The following is a 12,050-nucleotide window of genomic DNA, read 5'->3' as shown; positions in this document are numbered from 1 at the left end:
CCATGCACTTAGCTATACCCAGCTCGTTTGCTTAATAAAATAAATGATATGCTCCGTTGCGTAATACACAGAGAATTTAAATTTACACTCCGGTCAGAGAAAGTGAATACGTTTTACCCCGCCATGCACTTAGCTATACCCAGCTCATTTGCCTGATAAAATGGCAAACGATCTGCTCCGTTGCAAAATACACTGAGAAATTAACAAAAAAAAAATGAGGCTTGGATTATAGTCTCTTAGTCTGAATTGATTCCAAAATAATAGGATGCACCATTTTCAGGTTTATTGAAGTTGATCTGTATATGCTAAGTTATGCAGTGTTGCCTTATGATGTACAGTAGTTGTAATAAACTTAATAAAAGTGGTAAAGTATGTGGGCTCTATTGATAACCTCACTAACAATTTTAACGACGCCCTGCGCGAAACCATTGATAACATAGCACCGCTAAAGTTAAAAAAGGCTCCAAAAAAGCGCACCCCGTGGTTTACAGAAGAAACTAGAGCTCAGAAATTATTATGCAGAAAGCTGGAACGCAAATGGCGCACGACTAAACTTGAGGTGCACCATCAAGCATTTAGTGATGGTTTAATAACTTATAAACGCATGCTTACTTTAGCTAAAGCTAATTATTACTCAAATCTCATCCACCGTAATAAAAACGATCCTAAATTTTTGTTTAGTACGGTAGCATCGCTAACCCAACAAGGGACTCCTTCCAGTAGCTCCACCCACTCAGCTGATGACTTTATGCAATTCTTTAGTAAGAAAATTGAAGTCATTAGAAAGGAGATTAAAGACAATGCGTCCCAGCTACAACGGGGTTCTATTAACACTGACACGATTGTATATACGGCGGATACTGCCCTCCAAAATAGTTTCTCTCGTTTTGAGGAAATAACATTAGAGGAATTGTTACAACGTGTAAATGGAATAAAACAAACAACATGTTTACTTGACCCTCTTCCTGGGAAACTGATCAAGGAGCTCTTTGTATTATTAGGTCCATCAGTGCTAAATATTATAAACTTATCACTTTCCTTGGGCACTGTTCCCCTAGCATTCAAAAAAGCGGTTATTCATCCTCTCCTTAAAAGACCTAACCTCGATCCTGACCTCATGGTAAACTACCGACCGGTGTCTCACCTTCCCTTCATTTCAAAAATCCTCGAAAAAATTGTTGCGGAGCAGTTAAATGAACACTTAGCGTCTAACAATCTATGTGAAACCTTTCAATCCGGTTTCAGGGCAAATCACTCGACGGAGACAGCCCTCGCAAAAATGACTAATGATCTATTGCTAACGATGGATTCTGATGCGTCATCTATGTTGCTGCTCCTCGATCTTAGCGCTGCTTTCGATACCGTCGATCATAATATTTTATTAGAACGTATCAAAACACGAATCGGTATGTCAGACTTAGCCCTGTCTTGGTTTAACTCTTATCTTACTGATAGGATGCAGTGTGTCTCCCATAACAATGTGACCTCGGACTACGTTAAGGTAACGTGTGGAGTTCCCCAGGGTTCGGTCCTTGGCCCTGCACTCTTCAGCATCTACATGCTGCCGCTAGGTGACATCATACGCAAATACGGTGTTAGCTTTCACTGTTATGCTGATGACACCCAACTCTACATGCCCCTAAAGCTGACCAACACGCCGGATTGTAGTCAGCTGGAGGCGTGTCTTAATGAAATTAAACAATGGATGTCCGCTAACTTTTTGCAACTCAACGCCAAAAAAACGGAAATGCTGATTATCGGTCCTGCTAGACACCGAACTCTATTTAATAATACAACTCTAACATTTGACAACCAAACAATTAAACAAGGCGACACGGTAAAGAATCTGGGTATTATCTTCGACCCAACTCTCTCCTTTGAGGCACACATTAAAAGCGTTACTAAAACGGCCTTCTTTCATCTCCGTAATATCGCTAAAATTCGCTCCATTCTGTCCACTAAAGACGCTGAGATCATTATCCATGCGTTTGTTACGTCTCGCCTCGACTACTGTAACGTATTATTTTCGGGTCTCCCCATGTCTAGCATTAAAAGATTACAGCTGGTACAAAATGCGGCTGCTAGACTTTTGACAAGAACAAGAAAGTTTGATCACATTACGCCTGTACTGGCTCACCTGCACTGGCTTCCTGTGCACTTAAGATGTGACTTTAAGGTTTTACTACTTACGTATAAAATACTACACGGTCTAGCTCCATCCTATCTTGCCGATTGTATTGTACCATATGTCCCGGCAAGAAATCTGCGTTCAAAGGACTCCGGCTTATTAGTGATTCCCAAAGCCCAAAAAAAGTCTGCGGGCTATAGAGCGTTTTCCGTTCGGGCTCCAGTACTCTGGAATGCCCTCCCGGTAACAGTTCGAGATGCCACCTCAGTAGAAGCATTTAAGTCTCACCTTAAAACTCATTTGTATACTGTAGCCTTTAAATAGACTCCCTTTTTAGACCAGTTGATCTGCTGTTTCTTTTCTTTTTCTTCTATGTCCCACTCTCCCTTGTGGAAGGGGTCCGGTCCGATCCGGTGGCCATGTACTGCTTGCCTGTGTATCGGCTGGGGACATCTCTGCGCTGCTGATCCGCCTCCGCTTGGGATGGTTTCCTGGTGGCTCCGCTGTGAACGGGACTCTCTCTGCTGAGTTGGACCCGCTTTGGACTGGACTCTTGCGACTGTGTTGGATCCATTGTGGATTGAACTTTCACAGTATCATGTTAGACCCGCTCGACATCCATTGCTTTCCTCCTCTCTAAGGTTCTCATAGTCATTATTGTCGCCGACGTCCCACTGGGTGTGGGTTTTCCTTGCCCTTGTGTGGGCCTACCGAGGATGTCGTGGTGGTTTGTGCAGCCCTTTGAGACACTAGTGATTTAGGGCTATATAAGTAAACATTGATTGATTGATTGATTGAACTTCAAAGATGTATTTTACTTTATATTTTATACGATGAAATGTATTAGGGGAGGAGCTGGACGAGGTGGCTGGGGAAAGGGAAGTCTGGGCTTCCCTGCTTAGTCTGCTGCCCCCGCGACCCGACCTCGGATGAGCGGAAAAGGATAGATGGATGAAATGTATTGTAATTTTTGTTAATTCAAATGTTGAATGACTAGAACAATTAAAAACTGTTGTAAAAATTAACACTGACATCCACTGTATCTATAAAATACATACAGTACAAAAACTATAAAAACGCTTGCAGAGTGCAGACTTTGCCAGGCCTATCTCCCAATAGTCAAACATCCTTTGAAGAAATCTCAAAACCAGACAGTGATCTGTATCAACCACAAAATCTAATCACTTGTTCTTTGCTTGTTCCATTCCTGACATTTCCTGAAATGTTTTTCAAGCCATGTTGCTAAGTAACTAACTGTCAAATCTCAGCAAATACATAACCAACCTCCTGGTGGAGGTAACTGATGCAGTGAAATTTGCAAGTTCACCAAAATGATCAAAAGCACTGATTGAACAGACAAGAAAGCGGCTATTTTCAGCTCATTGATTTGTCTTGTCTTGTCATGCTTCTTGGTATTAGCATGATTAATAAAGGCTGTTAGAAGTTATTTAGTGATCCACCTTTCTTCCAATATAACATACAGTATTTGTAAATTATATTTGTCATTAGATTTTCCTCACTAAAATCACCCACAAAATCACTTGTTCTTTATGCCATGTTGGGCAATTCCTGAAAGTTTAATGAAAATATGCCGGCTTTTTGAGTTATCTTGCCAGGTAGCTAAATAGCCAACAAACTAACTGAGAAAACCCTTGGCGATCACATGACGTCCTGGACGAGTTAATGCACAAAAGCTATAAGATTAAAATCCTTACAGTGAGAGGTTCTCCCTGAAGGGCTTGCAGGATGAAGTTGCTCACGACGCGGCCGTCATTCATGTGCATTCGGGAACCAAACGTGTTGAAGATCCTCGCCACTCTTACTTCTACTCCTTCCTAAAAGCATAATAATTATATCACCATTATTTCACTGTATTTTTCCAATATTCTATTGTAAATGAGTATACCAGACTGCTCAGTTTACGTACATTGTTTTCATCACAACATACCCAGCATTTTTCATTTAAGTTTACATCCCTAATATCAAATATTCATTGCATGAAAAGTGGAATTAACTTCACTAGACTCCACCACACATACGGACACTTAATAAACAAGGTAATATGTGTTATACATTTTTTCCCAAACATCCTTGGCTTTCACAGGTGGGACTAATGTACCAACGCTTCTGCAAGGTGCAATAGATATGCACACTTTGGAGGCTGGGCAACATGAATAAAAACATGAACATTATGCAGATGGCTCACTTCTAAATGGGGAAATAGGAAAGAAAAAATGTAGACACAATGGGGACAAGGTGCGATAGGGTCATGGAACTTGAGGCTATTGTGTAGAAATGAATAGTGGTACAGTAGCACAAATTGCTTCGGTACACATGCATAATGATTTATTAAAGACTCCTGTTTTAAGGTCACATTTTGGTGGATTTTAGTTACAGTAAGGGAAACACACGCAAAACAAAACTGCTTAGCATTTGCATTAACAGCTCTTATAGTCTTTAAAATTAAACATAAAACAACCTGCTAACGTGTAATTAACAGTAAGTAAAAGGCTGAAGTCCACCATTACACAATGCCTATACGATGCCTATACACTGCTTTCGTCTCATCCACTTTTATTGTCCACTTACATTTTTCACGGTCAAGGCAAAGCGCTCCTGAACAGACGACTTTAACGATGCAGGAAGAGTCATGTTCAGCCATTATTTTGTAGTTACTCTAAGATGAAAAGAAGCTGCGGGTAGATCAATAAAGTCTTCAAAGAATGATTGTCTGTTAACAAGGAAGGGAAAATAACAAAGAGATTGAAGAATTTGCTAACATAAAGAGACGATGCAAGACCGGGTGACTGAAAGCATGAGTTATTAAGCAAACTAAAACTCCAAATATGAGCATGTAATGCAAGTAAACAAGGGCTAAAAGGAGAAAACTAAAAATCAGTACCAAAGCTCTTGAGATGTACCATGCCTCAGTAGCTAATTGCAATTGCAATGAAAAGGTTTGCTTTAACCCTATTTGTGTATTCTTGCTCTCCGAAAGAAGTGATTACTAATGACTACAGAGTATGGATTAACATGACTAACCCTGAAGGAAAACAGGCTGTGGCTTTTAAGTCCAAAGATACGTCCTATCACATTTATGTGCGCCTTGTTACGCTCTCACAAAAATCGTTTCTTTTGAAGTGTTTTCATACAGTGCAAGATCATCACATCAAGCAACGCGCCACTTTTTGTTACAGAGTAATTTTCCCAAATTCCAATCCAGACAGAATTGCTTTCCACTGTTTCAGCCAACACATCATGTGATTTTCTTTCTTAATATGTCCGCTTACCAAAGTATTCATAAAAATCGACAGGCCAGTCATTTTGTTGTATGTACTGAAAACATCCCATTTTGGATCACATCACACATCAGACATGAATGTTTTTACAAAGGGCTCAAAATAGATGAAGAATCTATTACTATTATTTATTTATTTTTTCTTCTTTAAGTGTGTACGGTGGACAGGCCCTTGGGAGGTGATCTTGTGATCACTTCCTGAGGATCCTTGATGCCGAGGTATGTTCATCCATTTTGCTGTGATCTGGATAGCCTGCTGATCGTGAGCCGCAGCGGGATGGATGGATATATGTATATATATATGTATATGTATGTATGGATATATATATATATATATATATATGTGGATGGATGTGTGTGTATGTGTATGTATATATATATATATATATATATATATATATATATATACAATATTTGGGTATATTTTCTAATAATGTCTGTACTGTAAACCTTGAGTTGTTAAAGTCCATGTGCACCTTTCTCCTCAATTGTGTATGTCTGTGAATGAGTGGATGTGACTGTTTGTCATTTTAACTGTAAAATCTAATAAAATATATTTGCAAAAAAAAAAAAAAAAAAAAATGAATCTATTTCATTTTTAATAGTCAGCTTGTTCAACATGGCTAACAATGTAGGCAATGAAAGCATTTATTGCGCCTATATAGCCCTTTAAAAACATACACAAACCGCCAAAAAGACTACATTTACATGTGGTGACCTGATTATTAACCAAGTATTAGAGGTTAGTGCGTCTGCCTCACATTACGAAAGTCCTGCAGTCCTGGGTTCAATCCCAGGCTTGGGATCTTTCTGTGTGGAGTTTGCATGTTCTCCCCATGAATGCGTGGGTTCCCTCCGGGAACTCCGGCTTCCTCCCACTTCCAAAGACATGCACCTGGGGATAGGTTGATTGGCAACACTAAATTGACCCAAGTGTGTGAATGTAAGTGTGAATGTTGTCCGTCTATCTGTGTTGGCCCCTGCGTTGAGGTGGCGACTTGTCCAGGGTGTACCCCGCCTTCCGCCCAATTTAATTTAATTTAGCCCTGGGATCATCACTAGTACCTCACTGAGGAATATGGTGTAATCGACATTTAAATGTAGTCTTTAAAGCAGACATTGTAAGGTAAGTGATTGTTTTATTGTGTTTGTATTATTGTTGCTACATGATGCCTAGAGTTTAACTACAGTTATATCTGCTTATGGCTTTGCTCCTAAAACTTGCAGCTTATCCTATTTAAAAAAAAACATACGGTTTTGTATCGTCATTTGTCCCCAAATAGTCGTCATTGGCTCTTGTGAAATCTGCCATGATTAGTAACAGTTTTGTTTTGTTGAATAAAATAGTGAACGTTGTGATGCGCTATGTGAAATCAATACTCTGCTGTAATGTCATAAATGAGCTAAATAGAAAAATATTTAATGTCATTAAGCGTGTGCCTTTTACTACACTACATACATACAGCATGTATTTAATTAAATGTTGGAGGTTTTTGGAAGTTTTTTTTTTAGAGTGCTTTATCCCAAAAAAACTACATTGTTAGTTTACTATGAGCCATATAATACAAATTAGAAATCATAAAATAAAATAAAAGGGCTTCACGGTGGCAGAGGGGTTAGTGTGTCTGCCTCAAAATACGAAGGTCCTGAGTAGTCAGGGTTCAATCCAGGGCTCGGGATCTTTCTGTGTGGAGTTTGCATGTCCTCCCCGTACCAAAGCTCTTGAGATGTACCATGCCTCAGTAGCTAATTGCAATGAAAAGGTTTGCTTTAACCCTATTTGTGTATTCTTGCTCTCCGAAAGAAGTGATTACTAATGATTACAGAGTACGGATTAACATGACTAACCCTGAAGGAAAACAGGCTGTGGCTTGAATGCATGGGTTCCCTCCGGGAACTCCGGCTTCCTCCCACGTCCAAAGACATGCACCTGGGGATAGGTTGATTGGCAACACTAAATTGACCCAAGTGTGTGAATGTAAGTGTGAATGTTGTCCGTCTATATGTGTTGGCCCTGCGTTGAGGTGGCGACTTGTCCAGGGTGTACCCTGGCTTCCGCCCAATTGTAGCTGATATAGGCGCCGGCGCCCCCCGCATTTCCAAAAGGGAATAAGCGGTAGAAAATGGATGGACATTAGAGACATTGTCATTGAGAGATAACTAGCGAGCTTTTAGCAGTACATTGATTACACAACTACCAATAGCCAAACTACCTTCTTTGGCTATTGATTTACTGAGCCAGTGAGCTGCTGCATCACGTAAGAGTTGGTGAAAGTTTGTGCTAAAATATAAATAATACCTCACACCTGTATAGGAAATGGTTGTGGCCATAAACTGAGAAGTTGGTGAACTTTGAAGTTTAATTTAGCCCTGGGATCATCACTAGTACTTCACTGAGGAATATGGTGTATTTGACATTTAAATGTAGTCTTTAAAGCAGACATTGTAAGGTAAGTGATTGTTTTATTGTGTTTGTATTATTGTTGCTACATGATGCCTAGAGTTTAACTACAGTTATATCTGCTTATGGCTTTGCTCCTAAAACTTGCAGCTTATCCTATATTAAAAAAAACATACGGTTTTGTATCGTCATTTGTCCCCAAATAGTGGTCATTGGCTCTTGTGAAATCTGCCATGATTAGTAACAGTTTTGTTTTGTTGAATAAAATACTGAACGTTGTGATGCGCTATGTGAAATCAATACTCTGCTGTAATGTCATAAATGAGCTAAATAGAAAAATATTTAATGTCATTAAGCGTGTGCCTTTTACTACACTACATACATACAGCATGTATTTAATTAAATGTTGGAGGTTTTTGGAAGTTTTTTTTTTAGAGTGCTTTATCCCAAAAAACTACATTGTTAGTTTACTATGAGCCATATAATACAAATTAGAAATCATAAAATTAAAAAAAAGGGCTTCACGGTGGCAGAGGGGTTAGTGTGTCTGTCTCAAAATACGAAGGTCCTGAGTAGTCAGGGTTCAATCCAGGGCTCGGAATCTTTCTGTGTGGAGTTTGCATGTTCGGGTACTCCAGCTTCCACCCACTTCCAAAGACATGCACCTGGGGTTAGGTTGATTGGCAACACTAAATTGGCCCTAGTGTGTGAATGTGAGTGTGAATGTTGTCTGCGTTGGCCCTGCGATGAGGTGGCGACTTATCCAGGGTGTACCCCGCCTTCCGCCCGATTGTAGCTGAGATAGGCACCAGCGCCCCCCGCGACCCCAAAGGGAATAGGCGGCAGAAAATGGATGGATGGATGGGAAATAACATGTTTTTAAATATATGTTCTTGTATCACATTGGGATTGTGAATGATAGGCAAAATGTCCCCAAAAAGCCTTAGTCTAAAAGTTTTTTCTAAACACTATCAAAACTTTTTCCTACTGCAGTATTAGCATTTAAATTAAAAAGATGAATATCCATTGCAGATTTTTACATGGGGGTGTCTAACTTTTTTCCACCAGCTGTTGCATACTGAAAGATCAAAGGATGCAGGGAAAACTTTGATAAAACCAAATCCACAAATATTCAGACTGCTACTGTTTTTCAAATCTCTAAGTTCTCTGCAGTGGAAGTTCACATAATTCCGACACCAAAACGTATTCCTTAATGATGAAATATTAAATATACCAAAAAGATGGTGATGTACACAGTAAAGAAAAAAAAAAAGAAATATTTAAAGAAAAGCATTCAGCCCGAGCTCCTCCATTCCACACCTTGGAGTACTTTTGCAGTAAGGCCCAGAGCATTGTCGAGTCATAATTGTTTATGTTGTTGGGCCGAACCTTTTACACAGGTTGCATCACTAGATTCAGTCTAACATGATTTCTGTATGGAACAGCATGTCTAATTTAATGCCTTTTTAATGCCACTTAAAATAAATGTAATGATGCCCAATGTCCTATTGCAGATATGTATTATATATGCTTAAAGCCTTACAATCGTGTTTTTTTTTTAGACACAATTGTAAGCATTTGACAATGATAATCTTGAATAGTTGAAAAGTTTACATGAACTGTTACTCTCTAGCAAATCAGAATGGGCTCAAAAGACTGTTTAATGATCTGCATAGTCACTTCAGTCTTATTTAAGTAACAACATTTCACTTCTGACATGTTTTTCTTTCAATGTATTGCGTAAGACCACGTGTAAATGTTAATAGATTTTGATTACATGACTATGCGATGGAAGAAGCGATTATCCCGGCGGTGTGCACAAATGACTGACAGTTGATTATTAACCACAAGAAATATACCCGATGTCTGTGGGGAGAAAAAATAGCAGCTAAGTAAGGAGCAAAGACTGAGGCTGATAAATAAATATCACTGGACTGCATGAAAGGCAAGAAAGTCAATCATAGCAGACCATTAAAGGCTGGTGTCAATCAAACCATTATCAGTGAAGATTATTCTGGAAAATAATTCATGGCTACACTAATTTGTGTCATACCTGCTGTGTTTAAACTGTGTTCTGTTTGGTTTCCTTGAAAGTGTGACACTTGAGGGCTGCGTTCATATTCATCTGCCAAGGATATGAATTATGGAGGCAAGATTTGTGGCATCACACACAAGTTCGAGGCTGATTTGGGCCAGGCTTGAAATATTATGTAAATATTTGACTGTGTTCAAACATATATTTCAATACTCTCGGCCAGACCCAAGCACTTGCTAAATTTAAACAATTTGTTTATATGTACAGTATCATACAAAACGGGGGTACATCCTTCCGATTTTAGCAACCATCTTTTTTTTATATATTTTAAAGTGACGAAAGGTTAGAGTAATGCTAAATCCGAATAACCCCTTACCCTTTGTTTTAGCTGTCCCCTTTTGGTTTTGCCCGTTCACGTCAATCAAGTGGTGTCTGAATTCTTCGTCAGGTAAGGGTAAAGGGCCAAGTGTTAGGGTCGCACTGACCTTGAAGCGAAATGCGCTCGCAAACCTTCCTACATATCGATTGCGAGGACAAACATGACAGAACAGAAAACCAGAGATGCATACACATGTAGATAGTAATACGCGTAATTTTTTACAGTAACACTAAATGGTTGGCCTGATTAGAATGACGATGTTTCAAACACAAATACACAATGAAACACATTTTACATACCGTAAAGTGACGCGCCAGCACATGAATATTTTGCAGAAAACGTCTTCTGAATCGTCGTCGTCTTAATAAAGACAGGCAAAGGAAAATAAAAAGAGCCCCAGCAGAAACGAAGATCGCGAGCGGCGGCATCTTGAAAGTAAACAAACATTTGTCGCATCTGCCTTACGTCACTGTCAGCAAACAGCAAGGGTTGGTGACGTAGTAAGACTTGAGCGACGTCCAAATTCCTAAGGGCGTATTTTCAAAACTTCGCCATGGCACGAGAGGGGAGGGTTAAAATTAAGGGAAAAGGGGAAAAAAGAGGTAATCGGATTGATCCTAAACCTGGATATACATGAGCGTAGTCCGTGTGCAGCTTGTCAGCAGTAAAGATTAATCGTAAACATACAGTCGTGGCCAAAAGTTGACATACACTTGTAAAGAACATAATGTCCTGGTTGTCTTGATTTTCCAATCATTTCTACAACTCTTTTTTTTTTTGTGGTAGAGTGATTGGAGCACATACTGGTCGGTCACAAAAAACATTCATGAAGTTTGGATCTTTTATGTATTTATTATGTGTCAACTGAAAATGTGACCAAATCCGCTGGGTCAAAAGTATACATACAGCAATGTTAATATTTGGTTACATGTCCCTTGGCAAGTTTCACTGCAATAAGGCGCATCTGGTAGCCATCCACAAGCTTCTGGTTGAGTTTTTGACCACTCCTCTTGACAAAATTAGTGGAGTTCAGCTAAATTTGTTGGTTTTCTGACATTGATGTGTTTCTTCAGCATTGTCCACACTTTTAAGTCAGGACTTTGGGAAGGCCGTTCTAAAACCTTAAAACTAGCCTGATTTAGCCATTCCTTTACCAATTTTGACGTGTATTTGGGGTCATTGTCCTGTTGGAACACCCAACTGCGCTCAAGACCCAACCTCCGGGCTGATGATTTTAAGGTTGTCCTGAACAATTTGGAGGTAATCCTCCTTTTTTATATTCCCCTTTACTCTCCGTAAAGCACCAGTTCCATTGGCAGCAGAACAGGCCCAGAGCATAATACTACCACCACAATGCTTGACTGTAGGAATGGTGTTCCCGGGATTAAAGGCCTCACCTTTTCTCCTCCAAACATATTGCTGGGTATTGTGGCCAAACAGCTCAATTTGTGTTTCGTCTGGCCATAGAACTTAAGGGACGGCGTGGCGCAGTGGAAAAGTGGCCGTGCGCAACCCGAGGGTCACTGGTTCAAATCCCACCTAGAACCAACCTCGTCACGTCCGTTGTGTCCTGAGCAAGACACTTCACCCTTGCTCCTGATGGGTGCTGGTTGGCGCCTTGCATGGCAGCTCCCTCCATCAGTGTGTGAATGTGTGTGTGAATGGGTAAATGTGGAAGTAGTGTCAAAGCGCTTTGAGTACCTTGAAGGTAGAAAAGCGCTATACAAGTACAACCCATTTATCATTTATAACTTCATAAGGTCTAATTTTTGTCCATGTGATGTCAGGTGAAAACAATTTGAGCTGTTT

General features: G+C 39.8%; 1 protein-coding gene across 1 annotated transcript in view; it reads right to left on the bottom strand.

The window, feature by feature from the left end:
- Positions 1 to 12,050, bottom strand: part of uxs1 (UDP-glucuronate decarboxylase 1) — a 114,601-nt gene that overhangs the window by 39,470 nt on the left and 63,081 nt on the right. The window contains exon 10 of the mRNA XM_061879286.1: positions 3,844 to 3,963. Within this exon, the coding sequence (XP_061735270.1) occupies positions 3,844 to 3,963 (120 nt within the window). The remainder of the gene's footprint in view (positions 1 to 3,843; positions 3,964 to 12,050) is intronic.

Source organism: Nerophis ophidion, linkage group LG19 (assembly GCF_033978795.1).
Source record: "Nerophis ophidion isolate RoL-2023_Sa linkage group LG19, RoL_Noph_v1.0, whole genome shotgun sequence".
Classification (NCBI taxonomy): domain Eukaryota; kingdom Metazoa; phylum Chordata; class Actinopteri; order Syngnathiformes; family Syngnathidae; genus Nerophis; species Nerophis ophidion.
The sequence above is the reverse complement of the archived record's forward strand: the minus strand, read 5'-3'. Positions and strand labels throughout refer to the sequence as shown.